Source organism: Phaenicophaeus curvirostris, chromosome 2, assembly GCF_032191515.1.
Source record: "Phaenicophaeus curvirostris isolate KB17595 chromosome 2, BPBGC_Pcur_1.0, whole genome shotgun sequence".
Lineage (NCBI taxonomy): Eukaryota > Metazoa > Chordata > Aves > Cuculiformes > Cuculidae > Phaenicophaeus > Phaenicophaeus curvirostris.
In genome coordinates, this window is record NC_091393.1 from 69,236,288 (window position 1) to 69,257,789 (window position 21,502).

The window sequence follows — 21,502 nt, forward strand, 5'->3', positions numbered from 1 at the left end:
AAAGTCTGGTAAGAAGAACCCTGGTCTCATGGGATGAGGCCAGGAGTGAGAATAGGAGGTAGGTACAAAGAAGAAAGCTGCCTGCTCTCATCAGTCTGTTAAAAAAACTCCCACAGCAATGCAAGGAGGGTCTGCTTGTGTAAATGACCTTCTCTATAACAGGACTATTCAAACAAAGCTTGGTTTAACTACTTCTTACAACTCATGGATCCCGAGGACACAGTAGAAGAATTTTAACATCCTTTGCAATATCATATATTCCTATAGCACAAACATTATGCAATCTACGTGACTTGTTTCATGATCTAGAACCCCTTCCTAACTGAAGATTTTCCCCAGGAGAGTTATGGACACGGTATAACACGCTGTACCTCAACACTACCATTTTCAAAGAGAAAATTAGAAATATCAAGGGTTTGTTTTGTGAAATGTAGGAAAGCTGAAGGAATTATCATACTTAAGAATTTTACTTTTCCTCCGAAGGAAATGTGAAGCAGTTCATTATGAACAAGTATTAAAGAGAGAACATTTGTCATTTTGCCGTGACATCCCACTTAGAGCCGGAAGGAAGGTGGGTGGTAGAACGGTTTGGGGAAAGTCAAGTACTGTTTACCAGCCTAGGCAGAAATAATGTTGCCAGTTTTTATCAGAACATTTTTAAGGCACTTCGTTTAATTGTATCTTTAATTTGAATAAGCAGCCAGTACAAGTCAGCAGCTAGAGAAATAAGGTTTACCTAGCACAGCACATGTGATTGTAGAGCCATTTAAGCATTTAGAACAAAACAGGCTGTTACAAGGGTCTTTATGCCATTGATGCAAAACTGGTTTTGCACAGGCAAATGCATACTGGTTCTTTTGCATTACAGACTAATAGAATTAGGTAATCCTAACCACAGAAATCCATAATGCTCTAGTTAATAAAGTTATATGAAAAATAAAACTTGTAATACTGCACATATTCCACACTAAACAAATTGGCAGCTGCTGCTACTATGCATTGTGAACAATCCTGTGATAAAACAAACAGATCTGCTTTGGCTCTGTCATAAAATTAATCAATAATGATATCTGAGCTAATGAAACAGCCACTTGTAACCAGTGTTAAACATCAGCTTTTATAGAACATTATTAATTTCTATGCATTAAACTGTATTGCTGTGGAGGGAAAATATTAAGCATCTTTCAGCTGCCCCTTGTTGACAGTAATAAGAACAAAAATTTTGTTTCTGAGGTTCCTCCACTCCATGAAATCTTTTAAAATCTAATTACTGTGATGGGGGAGGAATATTCAAATCAGTCATAAACCATCCTTTGCATGTTACTGCTATTCTTCTCACAGGCACCAGGGAGTTTTTACAAACAGCAGAAATCAAGTCTTTTCTTAAAAATAGCTATACACAATTTCAAATGCCTTGCATGATATATGGTAGAATTCATGGGCATTCAGTTTTACATTCACTGCAGTCAACTCAAATGATCTCCTGGTAAAAAATGCCAAACAGTAAGATTATTTGTCTAGAAGTGCCAAGCCCTTGCAGAAAGGTTGCCAGCATGTATTGCTCTATGGTTATCCCAGAATTATTAAAAAAGAAGTTGAGGAAGTTGGAAACAATAAAGATTTTGGCTCTGAGACTTCTTTGTTCTAATCTGGAAAGAGGGTGAGCATGGAAAGGAGTAGGGGAGAAAAATTGTCTGAGTTGGGAGTCAAAAACAGAAAAGAGGGCACTGATAGGGCAATCAGAAAGAAATATGAATTTGAAAAAACTTCATCCTCTTTGAAACCTCATCAGAACCTGTATATGCTGAGCCTGAGCTGGAGACACAATAAATTAGTCCTTGTATCTGCAATTGCCAGAGAAAATCCCCCAAATGCTGGATAAGATAACTTGCTCCATTTTTATTTCTAAAATCTGGCTTCCAATAAAATCCTTTCCTCAAGGCAGGGTAGATGATCCATCAAGACTGTGGAGAGTAGCTGGAGGAAATGTGATGTTCAGTCACAGCCTCAGTGTTCAGAACATCCAGAGGCTGGCCCAAGACTGAGCCAAGAGGCAGGTAGCTGAGCAGGGCAGAGCAGGAAGCAATGTAATTCCATTTGAAACACCAGGATCCACACCACTTCCCACTCTAGGCTATTTTGCAGCAAAAATATTCCAAGATCTTTACAGTGATTATTATATATTTTTACCCCCAATTTAGGTATGGGAAAACAAGGTAAGAGAGGTTAAATGGGTTTTTCAAGAAAGTGTTCCTGGTGATAGATAAGAAGAAGACATCACAGGTGAAACCTTCACTTGCCAAAATCCATGAGTTTTGCTGCTATTTTCAGCAAACACATGCTTTCACAAGAAACTGTTCCCATTTTCATGCTTTTTCTCAGCTATTTATGCCTTCCATTTCACAAGTTACAAAACAAGAGCAGAACCTAAATGTCATGTCTGAAAATTAATTTATGTTAAATCACAAATTAATCTAGTAAAAAAAAATCCGAGTGTGATTATCACTAACCTCAAGTAACCTAAGAGTTTGAAAACACGAGATATTAGAAAACATTGTTTTCCACTATGGACATTGACACACGTAGTATGCACATTCAGCTTGTAGAAGAAATCAACATCTCTTTCCCTGGGAGACTACTATAAAAGTTTACCATTGGAGAGGATGAGTCAGGCATTCCTCGCCAGAATGGACGAATTATCACTCACATGGACATGAGTGAAAGGTCTCAGTGAGTAATCCCTGGCCTCAGGAAGATCTACTCTCTAAGCTGCACCTTGCTTTTCTTATTTGGGCCCCTCATACGTATTTGCTTTTAGGAAGACGAAGGTGGCTAGCAGTATCCAACTCCTTCTTTGGTCCCGGGCACATGGTACCCGGAAAAGGCAATGCTGCTGTTCAGGATGGTTCAGAAAGTATCACTATAACTGAATTTTCTGCTTTGACTTATTGAGACTAATGAGAAATTTCCTCTCTGATTAAGGCAATTAATATTTAAATCCATCTCCTTGGAATTAAATTGTTATCACAGAAAGTAACCTAATTACACCTGAGTAGGTCAAAGAATGATGTAGATTGATTAATTTATTTGCAAGTTCACAGTATTTAAAAAAGCAGAAATACCAATGATTTCACAGTTTTGCCTGTAAAAGTATATTTGCATAAATGAAGCACAAGCTCCATTGCTTTTAGCTATTTCTGTATTAGAGATTGTTGTTTAAAATAAACTGGAAGTAATTTTACAGCCTTTGGAAAACAAAAAATGAAGTGCTTGAAGAACATTATTGTAGCTAGCCTGGTTTTTGTAGGTCAGGTCTTTGGATTGCAGATAGAGATTGCAGGGATGACTTCTGAACTTTTCACTTCTGGTGGGTGCATAGGTTTCTCTTTCTACTAAAATATCCAGAAATTTGTGACTCCTGTCACAAGGGGGTTCTATTTCCAAAGCACCTGAACAACTTTTCCAGTGCAAATTTCATACATTTGCAATCAAACTTTCCTCTCCACTGGATATGTTGTCTTCATCTTCAAAGTTAACAGCTTCAGAAGTAGTTTTTATATTAGCCTTATTTTGGTGAGGAATGTAGAATGTAATGACATAACTTTTGCTGTTACAACTCCATTTAACAGCATGATACCACTATGAATTTTTTCTCATGCTATATATTAACAGCTAAAATTGCATTGTCTTAACATTTTTAGCATAGGAATAGCAATGCCAAAGGTACCACAGAGCAGCAAGCAACCAAAATACTGCAGATACATACTGAGCAACGCTTGAGGAAATCTTAATTCACATGCATGTGAAATAAGAGCCAAAGCCTTAACTTAGGTGAATGGACTGATATAATTTTACAGTCTAACTGTCACTGAAGCTTCATGTCCAAACATGCAGGCTGTAGACCTGTCTGAGGAAAGCCCATGGTAGGGTAGCTGCAGTATTCTCAGTTGTTCATAATGAGGCTAACTCATTGTAATGTAATCTATACTTTTCTTCAGTTGAATTATCCTGCTAGCAGTTGGGCTTATTTGCCATGTTTGAGACAGAAGAAGGCCAGCAGCTGTGCAGAATTCAATGACTAGCACTTCTATAAATAAGTTCTAGTCTCTGTAAAATGAAGTCCTCAAATATTTTGTCCTTCTGGCTGTTGCTTAGGCAGAGACAAACCAAGAACTAAAGCCTCAAACACTCTGTGATTTCTTTCCATTTTCTACTTACCTCATAACCACACTGGTGCCTTTCCCTCAGCACTAAGACCCTTCACCTATGTGCCACCCCACTCTTCTTTATACTGAACACTGAGATGATGAAGACATGTAGGTATAGTTATACATATACATACACATACATACACATTCAACCAGCTTGTTCTGAAGTTTCTCCATGTTGCAGACTGCCAGAACAATGTAGAAATCTGTCTGGATTTCTTTGAAGAATGCACACTATTTCAATACTTCTCTGTTATCAATAAGGAAATCCTTACATAAGAAAGAATATAATTATTACTCCCCATTTTTTTTATCAGATTTCTGCTATAGGCTTAAGAAGTGAAATACTTCCCCTTTCCAAAATAAGACTATGTTAGATATAGTCAATAAAATAATTTATTTTCCTTTGCTATACTTCCAAAACACAACATTAATTTAATTCATGAGATACTTCCATGCTTAGCATTATCACACTTTTTCCAGGGATCAGATTGGTCACTGTCATCTTAACACTTTGCTGACATAATTTCTAAATAAAATCCTTCTACTGTTATTTGCTTTAAGGAAAATTGCCATCATTTATCAGGTTATATAAGAGACAAAGTGTGCATGAAGTTTGAACTTCGTGTAAGGCCTTTAAGATGAGCCTCCATTTGAAAAGTCAAGAACGTATTGAAAACACTTACCTGGAATCGATAAAAGGTACCATCATCCTTTAGTGTTAGAACATGGTCTGAGATTGGAAAGAAATACCCATGTGCTGCCATCAGTGTTCCCAAATGTAGAGCTTCCACTGTTTGAAGAACAAAAGAAAGATAAATTAAAACAAAACCCCAAAACTAACTTTGTTTTAACAGTATAGTTTTCTTGTTCAGATTCACCTTCTCTCCTGCAGATAACTGCTTGACTCTCAGTTAAGATCTTGTCACCATAAAAGAGCTGTCTTTTTCTATGTAATGTAATGATGCAACAAGAAAAAAAATCCCAAAACTTTACTCTCCTTAACAAATGGCTATTAGGTGTCCTATTTGTATCTGTAGTTCAACTACTTACATCAGAATTACCAGACAGCCACTGCAATGTTCACACACTGGTTTTGAAGCTGAAAACAGCTATTATTTTTGCTCTGTTGGTAGAGTCTGTTCTTCCTCTTAAGAACATTTACAGATTACATGATGCTAAAATAGTTAGAATCTTAGAAACATAGAGTCATGGAATAATTAGATTGGAAAAGACCTTTGAGATCATCAGCTCCAAGTATACCTGTCCACTATGAAATCATGTCCCCAAGCACCTCATCTATTGACCTTCGAAACACCTCCAGGGATGGTGACTCAACCACCTCCCTGGGCAGCCTGTTCAGAGCTTGATAGCACTTTTTGTGAAGAAATTTTTCCTACTGTCCAATCTGAAGTTCCTCTGACACAGCTTAAGGCCATTCCCTCTTGTCCTATCACTTAGGAGAAGAGACCAACACCCACACCTCTACAACCTCCTTTTAGGTAATTGTAGGGAGCAATAAGGTCTCCCCTCAACATCTTCTTCTCTAAGCTAAACAACCCCAGTTCCCTCAGCTGCTCCTTGTAAGACTTGTTCTCCAATCCCTTCAGCAGCTTCATCACTCTTCTCTGGACACACTTCAGAACCTTAATGTCTTTCTTATAGCGAGGGGCCCAGAACTGAACACAGTCTTCGAGGTGCGGTCTCATCATTGCAGAATACAGGGAAAGAATCGCTTTCCTGGTCCTGCTGACCACACTGTTTCTGATACAAGCCAAGATGCTATTGGCTTTCTTGGCCACCTGGGCACACTGTTGGCTCATGTTCAGTCTAGCAACACCCCCAGGTCTTTCTCTGCCAGGCATCTTTCCAGTCACTCTTTCCCAAACTTGTAGCGCTACACGGGGTTGTTGTGTCTCAAGTGCAGGACTCTGCTCTTAGCCTTCTTAAACCTCATCCCATTGGTCTCAGCCCATCAACCCAGCCTGTTCAGATCCCTCTGTAGAGCCTCCCTACCCTCCAACAGATCTACACTTCCTCCTAATTTAATGTCATCTGCAAGCTGGCTAAGGGTATACTCGATCCCCTCATCCAGGTCGTTGATAAAGATATTGAATGGGACTAGACCCAGTACCGAGCCCTGGGGAACACACTTGCGACCAGCCTCCAGCTGGATTTAACTCCATTTACCACCACTCTTTGGACCCAACCATCCATCCAGTTTTTAATGCAGCAGAGGATGTGCCTGTCCAGGATAATGGCAGCCAGTTTTTCAGGTAGGATACTGTCAGAAACTGTCAGAGGTGAGGTACACTACATCCACAGCCTTTTCCTCATCCATCAAGCAGGTCACCTTGTCATAGGAGGCAATCAGGTTAGTTTGGTAGGACCTGCCTTTCTTAAAGGCATGCTGAGTGGGCCTGATCACCCGGTTATCCTGTGTGTGCTGTGAGATGGCACCCAAGATGACCTGCTCCACAACCCTCCCTGGCACTGAGGTTAGACTGATGGGCTTGTAGTTTCCAGTCCTTCTTGTAAATAAGTGTAACATCTGCCAGCCTCCAGTCCAATAAAACTTCCCAAGTCAGCCAGGACTGCTGGTAGATGACAGAAAGGGGTTTGGAAAGCGCCTCCGCCAGCTCCCTTAATACCTTTGGGTATATATACCATCTGGCCCCATAGACTTATGAATACCTAATTTGCCTAGTAGGTCTCTAACCATTTCATCTTGGATCAAGTGAGCTTTGTTCTGCTCTTCCTCACTGTCTACCAGCTCGTGAGGTTGAATAAATACCCAGGGAATATCTTACCTTACTATTAAAGACCGAGGCAAAGAAGGCATTAAGCACCTCAGCCTTGTCCTTATGCTTACACTTATGCTTATTCTTATCCTTATCTTTTGTCATTATTGTTCCTCCTGTGTCCAGTAAAGGATGGAAATTCTCCTTGGCCCTTATTTTGTTATTGATATATTTGTAGAAGGATATTTTATTATCTTTAATAGAATGGGTGAATCTAAGTTCTAATTGGTTCCTAAGTAGAAAGAGTAATGTATATATGTATTCAGAATACAAATTCAGAAAATCGGAGGAATTTACAGTAAAAGCAGGAAAACTTTGGGGTTTAGATGGCAAGTATACACAGAAATGTGACAACTACACAACTATTATTTCCCAATTTACAGCCACTGTGTGTAAGAATATGCAATATAAACTACATTCTCAGTTGCATCCAGATAGACTCACTGAGAAGGCATAATTCAAATCACAGTCTACTGCTATACAATTAATAAAAGCTGCAGCCAGAGACATCAAGCAAAAAAATCTGAGGAAGGAAAAGTTCACGGAACTGTAACTGGTAGAATACAGTCGACTTCAGCTTTCTCAATTCTCAACTATTTGATCTAGAGACATCAACTAATTGAACTGAGGCTCCAGGTATACTTCCTAGCAGTGATACTACTGAAAAGTGGAACAACATATTCAAGAAAAAGATTTACTCCAAACACTGGTTTAATTTTTTCAGAGCTAATAAAGGACAGTTTTGCAAGTTTTGATAGCTAATGAAAGAGAAACACCTCAGGTGGAAGACAGAAATAAATTTTCATGACCTTGTTGCATTTCAACAGAATATAAAATATTTTACAGAAATTCAAATGTTGCTGTGGGTGTAGTTTTGCTTCTTAATATGTATGCTATTGCTGGCCTAAAAGCTGAGAAAAAGCTTAAAATAACATGGTTCACTCTGCTATTGAACTTTATTTAGTTGAGTGGGTAAAGTGAACAACATGTACATAGATTGATTAGCAATCATTTTTATGAGATGTAATATTGGCCAGCCATCTGCTGTGCCATTACAAGGAGAGTGATCTTGATGGATTAAATGCTAGTCACTTTTAATATACTTTGTTATACAAGAAAGTCAGACATTTTCAGTGTTTTAGGACAATGCAAACCTGTGGAAATCTAAAGGGTGAAAAATATACCGTAGCTGTTGACTTTTCTTTTTATTTTCTTTTTAAACATAGGGAAGTTTTCTCCTTACTGTAATAACTATTTTATGGATTAATGTCACGATAATATCAGTGGACCAAGTTGTTTCTTAGGATGGCATCCACAGGAGGAGATTGAAAATGTTGGACGTTCCTTGTTTTTCTTTGGAATAAAAATGTTTCTGTGCTTTGAAACCCCTTAAAGGATATGTTTTCTGTCATTAGTGTGGATTCTACTTTTCCTTATGTATTTCAGGGCTTCAGGTGATATGGTCTCTATAGTTGTTTACTCTCAGGTCCATAAATCCCTTTACAGTATTAAAACCCTTTACAGTATTAAACCTCTTTACAGTATTATACCGTTACAGTTACAGTCTCACAACATATAAAATGGCTTGCTGTAATCTCTGAGGGACTGAGGAAAGGAAAATAGAATGTTTCCCAATATTGCTTCATTTTAAAAGTGTTTTTCAGAGTCTTTTTTATGTGCTTTTGTGCAGTTCAGTCCTGGAGAAAGATGTCCTACAAGGAATGTGGCTTGGGGCATTTTGTTTCCTTAAGATTGTTATATGATGTAACCGATGGTGAAAAACCTAAGCTTGCAAGTTTTTCATGTACTTCTTAATACAAAAATGTCAAATGAAAACCTCCCTTTCCTTCAAACAATAGAGTGTTTGCTATTCTCAGTTATCTGTCTAATCTAAAAATCTATCACAGTATTGAAGTGCATTGCTAAGCCACACGGCTGCCTGGAAAAAGAATTAATGAGTCAGAACTTCACAAGCACACATTCATGTAAAGTGTCAAATGCCAAGACTTTATCACTTACTCTCACCTCACTCCTGCTGTCATTTCATTGCCAGCGTGAGCACAAGCTGCAAAATATTAACTTTAAGTTAAAGTAATAAAATACAACCTGCTCCTCATGCTCACACAAAGCGTAGGAGAGACACTCTCTGGGGCTGACTGTGGCATTTAAAGAGGGGAAAATAAAAGAGCTAGAAAATTCTTGAACACACAGATCGCTAAACCTCTCTCTCTTGTCCCATCTGAAGGATCAGAAGTACAACGGGAGTGGCACTCAGTTAGAGTCATTTCACAGGAGCAAAAGAGTTGATGAAGGAACAGGCACTATTTACCCAAACACAATTAAAACACAGTTAAAATGAGATTCATGCTTGATTCCAAGATACCCATCACAAATCAAGTTATCTGTGATCACAGCAGATAGAATTTTGCTTGTGCTGTGTGCTAGAGAGTGACTTCTGATGCCATCAGCAGGCCAGAGGCATTGGTGGGAACTTCACTCAGGTAAGAGGAAAAACCTATCAGAGACATGCCGTGAACCCTTATCTGCCAAAGGAATGGTAACATCCACCCTTACCGTCTGAGCTTACCTGTAAAATAGAGTGTCAATAATATCCATACGCCAAGTCTACAGACAGTGATGTATAACTAAAACACTGACTGCTTTGTTCACAAAGACATCTAGCAAACAAGGACACACTATCAGTCTTGCCTGATGTGCTCAAAGGATGTAGGAGAATTGGGACTGACCTAAATGTCTGACATAACCCTGGAAACATTTTATCCAGACAAGATCAACAGAAGTCATGCTACCATGAAAGACTGAATGAAAGGGGAAGCTGACCTACAGTATCTTGAAGGAAAAAAAAACCCAACAAAGCCATAGATATTTCTTCAGTCACTGGAGAAAAAAAAGTGAAAATATAATAAAGTAAGAAATAAATGAATTATCAAATGGGAGAAAAAAACAGTGTTTGAAAGACAAGTTGCATCACGCTGCTAGTAATACACATATCCTCCCCTTGAAAACTTAAAGTATTGTCTGTTAAATACTTTATGTGCTTGTTTCCCACTGGATTTCAGCTGATTATGCACTAACTGTTGCTACTACCTACTCAAGCTTGGCTTTTATTTTCTTAATAAAGTTGCATCTTTGAAGACCTTGAGACCTAAGAATGTAATGACCTGAGGTGAGCACCATAGCTTTCACGTGGAAAAAAAAAAAGAAAAAGGAGTTGCAACTTAAGGTCTCATGAGGCAGACAAATGGGGATTGATTTGCTGGCATTGAGCAGCCCTATGACTTTATCTCTAAAATATTCATTTAGTGTGTTTGTTTGGCATACTGGAAATATGCAGCTACACAGGGTGGACGAAATCCATTCAAGCTGCAAGCATCAGGTAGATTTAACTACGAGAGAGAAGAGAACATGACACAATTTGGACACTAGATAACCAGTGTCCAACCAGTGTGTTCAGCACAGAGAGACGAAAAGTGGCCTGGAAATGTTTAAAATTGCCTTTAGTTTTCCTGTCTTCTCTCTCCTCAATTTTGTTTAAGTACCTAAGAATATTACACCAGTAATCAGGTCTTCCAATGGTGCAATTTAGCTCTGTACACACCAACACAAGTCAGCATTTATAAAACATTTCTTCTAATTTCACTATTACTAATCTTGAACTTTTCCTTGTTAAATTTTATAGAAATCACAGACTTTTTGCTATTTTATTACTGATATGTCTTGTTTCTTTACATTGAAATGACAGAAGGATGAAATCCAGCCTCAAGTAAAGTATGGGTTTTCTGTTTTTCTCACTGGCACTTCCTCTGAAACTGTAACTTTTTTAGTTTGCTCTTTGATTTCCATGCTTCTTCAGGGCAAAATACAGAAAATCAAAAACTGTGTGTCTTCTTTTCCCCTAATGACTCTCTGAATTTGCCTTTATAACATATTTCCTAACACTTTACTCATTGCCCCCTCTAGTGTGAAAGCCTGTGTTAATATATTAAACCATATGTGCATCCTTTTGAGCAAACCTGCTAAAGGAAAAATTTTTAAAAATTTACAAAAAAAGCATTACTGCAAATACCATATTTTTGAAAATTCTCTCAGATTAACCTTTGTTACACAATTTCAAGCATCTGTAGAAGATCTAAAATATTGGACATAGACTACTCGTACCCAGTAGTAAAATTATTATGCTGTTATTTCAGGGGTTTTTGTATGCTGCTTGCCAGTTGCTGCTACAACACCAGATCTTACCTACTTGTCCTCCAGTGGCTCAGCCTCCAGATGTGTGATCAAACTGCAAATCTTTGGTGGAGAATGATGTGATACATTCTCCATGGCACACAACAGCCAAGAATGCAAGTGAATGTCAGCCAGGAAATGTACTTTTGTGGTTCCCTCAGACATGCTGCCCTGTGTGATGGTTTGCTTCTCTGTCCACAGTACCGGTCACTGCTGCTTCTCCCTTTCTTTGTCACACTCAAGGCAAAGCAAAGCACAAGCTGCCAACTCCTCTTTCAGTCAGCTGTATTTGGACATCCCAGGCACAAGAACAGTTCCAACAGCATACTCCAAGCATAGGATCACTAGGCAGTGCCACAGCCAAGTATATGTCTGGGGTAGGGCTAGGAGAAGACCTGTGTTTAAAGCTTGGCAGATCCAGAGCATGTGAATAACTGGTGTGGCTGATGCATCAGTCAAATTTGTGGCCAGCAAATGGCAAGGCTTTTTCAATGCACAAACTAGCTATTACTGAAGACACTATAGAAGATAATATTGTTGAATCAGAGAGTCAGGTAATGGGGAGTTTCTGAAGTTGGGTGTGGGTAAGCACTAAACTCTTGAATTGATTACTGCTGGTTAAGATGAATCATGACATTTTTTTAGGCTCCAAGTCTGTTTTGATATCAATTGCTACTACATCAACCATTAATTCTGTATCATTGTCATGCACTGTTGTCACAACCACAGAACACCCACCTATGACCAGGCAGTTCAAGTAATACAAAGAACATGCAGCAGCAGCAGCTAGAAAAACAACTGCCTCTTTCACTGCACTCAATATAGTGTTCATACAAGAGCAATACAGTGTACATACAAAAAGAATATAATCCCCTCTCTAAAATTTTTCATACTTCCAGTAAACTGAGGGTACAAGATGCTGAAAATAACGTGTTTCTTTCAATGGGAGGAATGCTGTACTTTTAAAGTCCAGCAGGAGTTAAAAGCTTTACTAAATTAATATCATTGAGACACACATCAGCAAAAATATACCACCAAAGGTCAGGGAAGGTAAAAACAAAGAGCATGGAGGTAGCTTTCCAGAGAATCACATAGAAGCGTGATTCCCAACATGATCAGATATAGTTATCTGGGATGCATATATACAAAACCCCCAGAAAAACAAAAAATACAAGGCCGTTATTACAGACAGAATCACTTCTAGAATTTGTTTCATCCATTATTTGTAATTAATTTATTTGACTGGCAAGTAATCTATATTTCACTGTCCAAATAAAAATGAAGGATGAGAGAATAAACTTTCCAGATATAGCAAAATTCCATTTTATGCTGTTACATGTTCCTATTGTCATGCCCCTCCTCCCCCGATTGCTGACTTCTCCCCACTGCAAAGGATTTACACAGGTAAGTGTAGAGAACTGTCAGTTCAGCCAGATAAACTCTGTTATTAAAAATACAGAAATACTGACAGATAGCAACTTGCAAAAATAGCTCAATTGAAATCGTTTCACAAGGGCTTTTCTTTTTCCATAAAAAGAGAAGAGGTTTCAATGAATGACCTATTTCCTCCCTAGTGGCAGGATCTAAATGTAGAAGGAAGAGACAGCAGTGAAGACAAGAACAGCAGCGAAAACTATCCAAGGCTTTAAAATGAAGTGGTAAAATGAACGAAAGCATCTAGCTGGGTCAACATAATGGTCACTTTATGTTTTAAGGCAAGTCAAATATTAAATTTAAACCACCCTCAGTACTAAAGGAAAAAAGGTGGAAAACTTGTCTTCAGATTTTAGAAAGATATCCAGGGGAAAGATGAATACAACAGATGCCCACATAGACAACATGATAAGAACTACAATAAACCAATGTCTTCTGGTTTGTTTCCGATTTCTTTCCTAGTAGTCCATTATGTTCTGTTTGAGATTTGAGTGAATATTTTCACAGAATCATATATAATGACTAAGTTTCCTTGAGCAGCAGATCTATCCCAGATCTGCTTAGTTCCTTTAGAAAACATTTTGGAGGAGAATTATGCCAAGAGCCCCCTGGAAATCCAAGATAATATGTTAACCAGATTTTTATGACATTCTGTTCTCAGCAATTTCACATAGGAACACTCATAGAGTTGTGAGATGTTGCATCTACCAACAAAAGTAACTTGTAGCCCAGAAGGCCAAACATATCAAAAGAAGTGAGACCAGCAAGTCGAGGGAGGTACAGGGCTACTGTCAATCCATTCTCCATTTTGCCTGCATTTGTGCCTGGGATTGCCCCAACCCAGGTGCAAGACCTTGCACTTAGCCTTGTTGAACTTCATGATGTTCGCCTAGGCCCATGTCTTGAGCTTGTCAAGGCCCCTTTGGATAGCATCCCTTCCCTGCAGTGTGTTGATGGCACCACACAGCTTGGTTTTGGTTGGAAGGGACCTTAAGGGTCATCTAGTTCAAACCCCACTGTCACGCACAGGGACACATTCCATTAGATCAGGTTACTCAAATCCGAACTAGGACCAAAAGAGAGCTATTTTCATTTAGCATGGTACAAGAGCAAACAGGTTGCTCACAGAAACAGTATTACAAAACACATATATTTTGTTCTACCAGTAGCAGTAATATCATTTTATTCTTACAGTTATCCAGCAAATTATGCTAGAAGGTAGTAAATTCCATACCATGATCTTTACCCATTACTCCAATATGGACATTAATTTATAAAGTAAACAGATAGAATTCATTAATACTGTATAGGTAATTCAAAAGTTTATAAAATTACTTTAATGATTAGAAGGATTAAGTATCTCAACTAGACCTATTTTGTACCTAGCTTATATAGCCAATTATGTATGATAAACATCTTAATAAGTGGCAAAAGATCTATCTTAATTAGTTTCTAAGGGGATTTTCAGAGTTTACGATGTTTAGTACATAAATTCTGCTACCTACAAGTACAGTGAATTAATTACTAGGCTAAAAACATGAAGTATTTTATACAGTATCTTGTAAAATAATGCCACCTTAAGGCAATAAGAGAGGAGAAATTTTATTTAGACATGCTTAGAGCGGTGAAAGAGGTTGTGATAGTTTGACCTTTCTGCCTATGTAAAGGCAGATTTGTTGCTGATATCATGAACTCTTTGCATCACTACCAGTTCACAAAGTCCATTTCTTCACTTCAAGTGTAAAAAACTGTTCATTTTTAATCAGCTCCAACTGCCACACTGCTAAACGTATCAGAAGAAATGCCTACTCCTTGAAAGGCAATTGGAAATGAGCACTGATGTAGCCTACCACCTATCTGCAAGTGAGGAAATAAACTGACCAGCCTAGGAACATTTTAATCACCTTGAAGACTGACTACATGAAAATGAGGCTGCTCAAACAGTATTGGAACATATGGAGAATAAAAGATCACTGCAGGCTGGTCCTGCTGCTCTCTGTGCTTTTGGGAGACACTCCTAACACATGCAGTCTACACAGGGCAACAGAGTACACCAAACTGGAAAAAGCTTCAGTGGGAAAGCATTAAACCTGATTTATCATGTCAGAACTGAATTTCAGGTAATACACTTCTATTCACCGTTTCCAAAATCTATCTAAGGCTTCGGGCAATAACCTCTGCACTTACCATCACAGTCCTGAAACTGCAGCAGTGGCTAGAAGCCTACTGATTGCGACACACAGCTAAGTGCTACCCGTGTGACACATAACTAAAGGGAAATAGATCCATATTTTTTTATTTTTTTTGAGTATCACAACATTAATACTACTGGTACTAAAGCAGTGTCTGTAGGTTTTGACATTTTCTATTCCCCAGCAGGATTTGAGTTTTACTTTCTTTCAGTTCATCTGAAATTAAAGTCATTATTCCATTTAAATGTTACAGGATCTGACAAGCTCAGATCAAATTCACTAAAAAGAAGGAAGTTAGAAAGTTATTTACACTAGACTTGACAAAGGTTCATGAGGTTTGCCTCATTGAACAAAATGTGCCCAAGTTTTTCAGACATAAGGAAAAAGCAAGTGTCTTGGTGTTCCCCAGTTTCTAGTTTGAGGGGTATTGTATGTGTACAGGCAGTGTAAATTACTTTTGTCAGCTTCTTTTCTATTTAGTTAAGCTCATAAATGGGGTACATTCTACTTTTGATGCATTTCCACAAGTTTTGATTAATGCAAAGACTGCATACATAAGCATGACCTTTCCATTCCCTTCTTTCTTCCTTTTCATAAGAGGCTCTTTTCTCTGTTAGCAAATAGTGCAAGAACCTCCCCTTTACCTGCAGCTGTCTGGTGCTGTCTCCCAGTTGGCAGTCGTGTAGGACATCTTGTCTGGCTCCTGGTCTTTCCTGCTACCTTACTGCATATGCATGGGGAAGGGGGCAGAAATAATTAGAGCTAACCAGTTTTTCAAGTACACTTTCATAAATTCAAATAAAAACCCTAATATTTTCCCTGTGACTCTTTAGAGAAAGTTCTATGTATTATCAAGGTTGCTATCAATACAGCAGTTGCTGGAGAGAGATTTCACTGTAAAGTAAAGGATGGAAAAGTGGAAGAAACACAAACAGATGTGGTGCCACTGAGTGCTCCCTTTTTATTGCACAGGATCAGTGACCATGTTTTACAATGTTGCTGCTGAGCATCTAGTTACAAATTAGCTACAGCAGTTGGGAGAAAAGACTGTCAATAACAAGAACGGAAACTTAAAAATCACAGGAGAGACTATTTCAAGGTACAGTCTTGTTTAATAACTCACAATTTGATTTGGTCATATACATTCCCCTTCAGTGTAACTCTTGATGTCTAAGAGCAGTAGAAAATTTGCGTAATCACTTGGAAAAGACCTTTAAGATCATGGAGTCCAACCATAAACTAAACACTGCCAAGTCCACCAGTAAACCATGTTCCTACGTGCCACATCTACATGTCTTTTAAATACCTCCAGGGATGGTGACTCAATCACTTCCCTCGGTAGACTATTTCCACTCTTGATAACTTTTTCAGTGAAGTAATTTTTCCTAAAATCTAGTTTAAACCTCCCCTGGCAAAACTTAAGGCCATTTCTTCTCATCTTGTCACTTGTTACTTGGAAGAACAGACCAATACCTAGCTCACTACCCTCCTTTCAGATAGTTGTTGAGATCAATAAGGTTTCCCGTTGGCCTCCCTTTCTGTAGACTAAACAACCCCACTTCCCTCTGATGCTCCTTATACGACTTGTGCTTTAGACCCTCCACCAGCTTCATTGCTCTTCCCTAGACACACTCCAGCTTCTCAATGCCTTTCTTGTGCTGAGGGGCCCAAACTGCACACAGTATTTGAGGTGATGTCTCACCAATGCCAAGTAAAGGGGGACAATTGCTTCCATAGTCCTGCTAGTCACATTATTTCTGATATTTCCTTCAACAGATTGCCAAAATGTGATGGACCAAGGCAATCTGAATGCAAAGGCCACACTTCTGGAGCTGGCTGCAATATTGTGGCTCTAGTGGAGTAACCATCCAATAACAAATTGCCTTCAGCCAAACTCAGTTGGCTTTGCAGATATAAGTAAATTAAATAAACAACATGCAGAAGTAAAGCTACCAAAAGGGACAAAGAGATGATGAGTAAGCATATTATCAACTTTTAAAGGCTCTTTCTGAGTCACCTAGATAAAAATTTGTCATGGGCTGATGTAAGGATGAAACACGTTTGTGAATAACACATTTCATTATGAAAATACTTGAAAACTGACATTGTTTTTTCTCCTTAAAGAGATAACAATATGTTTTACAATTAGCATGTTGGAATGCTAGGGAACCAAGGAATCAAGTGTGTGCCCAAAGGGCATCAAAGAAATCAGTGCAAGAACCAAGTACAGAATTAATCTCATGGCAATTTCAGCTGACACCTTTAGATCAGCTTATTTACTCTTTTTGCTGTAAGCACTTAAAAGACTTCAGCCTCTAGTGCAGTCAGTCTGGTACATTTCATGCACTAATTATGGCCTTTAAAAAAGAAAAACACAATGTAGAAAAACAGAGTAGATTTTCCACATTAAATGTAATTGGCACCATCAGTGAAGAGTCAGCACTTGCCCTGTAATGGTCAATTCAACAAACATGTCTAAGTGCCAAACCACAAGCCCCTACAATTCTGTAAACTCAGTTAATTGCTTCTTTTGAGGCAGAGATCAGGCTTATTTTTAGGACTCAATTAAACTTCCACATTAAAAATAACTTAGATTATTTCCGTTCCTTTAAATTTTATCTATATGTTGTAGGGAGAAACATAGCATTTTTTAAGTACATATTGAAAAGCAAATAATATAGCAGCAACTATACATTGTCTAGAGCTATTCTGGGCACAAGCTGTACTCTGCTCCACTGAAATAACTTTAAATCTGGTACAATTTAGCAGAATCCAGCCATCATCTCCAGTTTATTTTCTTGACGGAGATTTACTGCAGCAAGCCAAAATCTTTCAAATCTTCCAAAGAAAATGATTTTCCATTTATAAAAACTGTGCAGGGTTTTTTGGTTTGTTTTTTAGGGTTTTTTTTTGGATAGACAATTGGAGTTGTGTTGCTTATGCAAAACAAAGGAAAAAATCTGCGCTACAACATGTGAGCTTTTTTTACTATACAGTAGTGTCACTTCCTTCTTACTAGTTTTTTGCTTTACTAAAGAATATGTTGACTGAAGGAATTAGGTGTTTTCACCTTGAAGAAAAGTTTTCCAGTAAACGCAGATACAAAAAGGATGGAGGCTCTCTTCACAAGGAGCCACACAGTGAGGACAAGGGGCAATGTGTACAAGTTGCACAGGGAGAGGTTTCATCTTGATATAAGAAAGAAATTTTTTACAATGAAAATAGTCAATCACCAGAACAATCTCCCTGGGGACGTGGAGTCTCTATCACTGGAGGAGTTAAAGATGCAAATGGACAATGTGCTAGATAATCTCATCTAGACAGGATCCTTTCCCATGAAAGTTTGGACCAAAAGACCTTTCAAGGTCCCTTCTAACCTGTTCTATGATTCTGTGAATCTAACTCTCTACTTACCCCTTAAATCACAATTTGCATTCTTGTCTTACCACAGAATGCTAAGCACAAAGTGCAACCAGCATAAAAGCCCAAACTCCCAAATACTCTGCGAAATCAACTTATTACAGCAAGAAAAGTAACAAATGACTGGTAGTGATTAACAAGTTAACAATAGCATTCAAGGAAATGCATCTAATCATTACTACAAAAAAATGACAGCAATTGAGAAAGATATATCACCAATTGTCTTATTATCATCATCATCCAGATCCACAGTTGCCATGGGAGCCCTTTTTGCAGTGAAAATTTGGAGAATCTGTCCCAGAAAACTGGGGGTCCTACATAGTGTGTCCACACATAGATGGGGTCTCCAAAGATTGTAGCAAAAGAGTCCAGCTTTTATATTGTTGAATAAACAACTTACATCATTCCAAAAATGTGGGATCTCTGTTCTCAGTTGCTCATTGTCCCTCCCTCCTGGAGTGTGGCCAAGATGCCAAGAGAAGAGATAATGAAGCAACTGGATATTTCCTATCTCTAAATTAAGGGGCTGTTCAGGTGCAATATTCCTGCACAGGCACATAGTGCTCATGCTTGTGCTGATTGGCTTGATGGTCTTTTTCTCATCCTGTATATGCTACAGAAGCTACAATTAAGGTGGAACAGCCCAATTCTACTGATAATGCTGACCATGATACATTTTCTCACATTCTCTGTATTTAAGAATAGCACAGCATAATTCTACTGATAATAGCAATGTGAGATTAAACAGTACACACGGTAATGCAATAAAAATCATCCATGGGTCACCTATATTGTTTCAGGCCTGTTGATCAGGCTTGGTCACTTCAATGCCTTGCTCACATGAGCAGTTCAATGCACTGCTAGATGAGGTGTGGAAATAGTCCTTAAATTTTTCTGGACAGAGGAGAACATACTCTTAAAATATGTGCAACAAGGTCTACTTCATGTTGCTCTTATGGGTATGTTGCTGATATCAGAATTAGATGGAAGCAATAACTTTCAGTGAAAACACAGGAATTAATTTCTTCATCATAAAACTGTATAGCTTCACAAGATCTTTGTAACAGGACCCTATGAAGGTGTTTTAAAAGACAGCCATAGTAAAACCCTGACACACTGGTGAAGAATAGACAGAAGATACTGGAAATCCAAATTATGGCAGCAACAGTTCACAGAAATTTAGAGCTTTTCCACAGGAATTTCTAGATCGTCTTACCTAGGACTGGAACATAAAGTTACTCCCTTAAAAGATCTTACAAAATAGAATGTTGATTTTTTTTAAAAATAAAAAAAAAATTGCAGCATGAATAGCTTTTGTTCACCATCTGTCAGGTTCACTGCTATCTGGCAATTCGGAGCACTACCCAAAGGCAGTGTTTAGGGCAACTGGCTTTCTGAAGATTTGCATCCAGGCAGTTCCAGATACCTGACTTTGGGCTAGGACAGACATGCATAAGACATTTTTGTCCTTGTGAATATTTTCTTCCACCCATGCAATCCAAGAGGATTAAGCCCAATTTATATAAAATTATGGTGGTAGTTTACCTATGTTAGTAGTTTGTGTGTTTGTTTAATTTTAATTGGATGTAAACATAAGGAACTATGTTTTCCATTTAGTTTAATGTTTAATGTTTCTTCAATATAAAATTTCAGAGCAGCCAGATAATCTGAATTACATCCTATCCCAATACTGCAGTTCTGGTTTGAAAAATAAAGGTTAAGCATAGAATGGCAATCTTTCAAACTCTAACAAATATAGATAGGTGAGTGTTTTGTGCCTGACAACTGAGAAATACAGTATCACACATAGACAAGTCTCTTACAACCTCCACTTTATCTTCAGGAAGCAAACATGCAACACTCTAAATGTACATAAAACTGGAAGCAATTTATGATCTCTTTCCTGTAACATACCGATAAATTGTGAATTGGCTGCTTCCAAATATCAAAAATTTTTATTTATAATATTAACAGTTCCTCATTATTCAAATCACAATTTTAAACACAGTGATTTCACTTTTTGCTGCAATTCCACAATGATTGTACTTTCATTTCAAATATGTTAGGAAAACACATAGTTTAAATTTAAAAAACCCAACTAAAATGAAACACAGATTCCTTTCCTAAAAGTTTGAAATAGAAAGAGGAAAAATAAGTATTTTTGCTCATGCTTTAAAGAGGGAAGATTTTATTTATATAGAGACATTATATATCTTTATATAATAGGAACTTCCACGGAATATTTTATTTCTGTCATTCAACATTTTCTAGTAGAAGTCATTCCTTTCCAGAAATTTGCATTCAGATCATGCAAAAAGACTCCTGTAAATCATGGAAATGAAAAACAGATAGGACAAAACAGTGTTTGCTGCTGGCCACAAAGGAAACCTGTGGCAAAGTGTTACTTCCATGTTCCAGTCCAGCTATATGACCAATGAACTGAACTGTTTTTCCTCACTGTACCAATATTTTTTTACAGTTCACTTTTCATTTAAGATGCTATAAAAGTTTCCAAATTTAAAAATAGAAATGCAGCTCTCAGTAACAGTACAAGAGCACACTTGTTAATTCTATTTACTTTTTATATACTGAGAAATTCTGTTAAGAAAACAGCACATGTTTTTCAAACTATTTATCTTGACACTGAGTAAATTCCTTGCGGACTAAAACTTAATCTTGTTTTCTACTAATTAAAGAAGCTATTATTTTCATTCTTGGCCATCATTTTGTTTCCTGGTACCTGCTCCAATAAAATGGATAACCAAAATCCTCAGGTGCTTTGCAAAGGTTTCTAAGGTTTGGAGGCCTGCTTTGCTGTTGACATTATACTGGTCATATGCTGCCTTGCCACCCCACTGCAAGAAAAGACAGAGCCAGGTTCAATAATTTGGACTAGAATTTTCAGACACGAAAAAAAGAGAAATTACCTGGGTCTTCAATAGATAAGTTCTTCGTTAACCATTGAACAATATCTGAACCTAGGAACAAAACAACAGGCATTTTTAGATCAATAAGTTTTCTCTTCTTATTCTTCAGTTCCCTAGGCCAATTAATATTGTTCTACCATATTGTACCATCTACAGCTTTTGCTTGGTTTGGTTTAGAAAAAAAATAGACCATTCTATTTTACTTTTAGTTTCCTATTTTTTCAGTTTTGTTTTGGCAGAGAAACATACCACTCACTTCATTCTTTAGGCCA

At 37.8% G+C, this 21,502-nt stretch overlaps 1 protein-coding gene across 11 annotated transcripts in view; it reads right to left on the minus strand.

The window, feature by feature from the left end:
- Positions 1-21,502, minus strand: part of RGS7 (regulator of G protein signaling 7) — a 234,252-nt gene that overhangs the window by 79,022 nt on the left and 133,728 nt on the right. For all 11 annotated transcript variants that reach the window (XR_011337012.1, XM_069852370.1, XM_069852368.1 and 8 more), the window contains exons 4-5: positions 21,231-21,281; positions 4,895-5,001 (exon numbers count right to left, since the gene is read on the minus strand). Coding sequence is in view for 10 of the 11 variants with exons in the window: in XM_069852370.1 (XP_069708471.1) it covers positions 4,895-5,001; positions 21,231-21,281 (158 nt within the window). In the remaining variant the exon portion in view is untranslated. The remainder of the gene's footprint in view (positions 1-4,894; positions 5,002-21,230; positions 21,282-21,502) is intronic.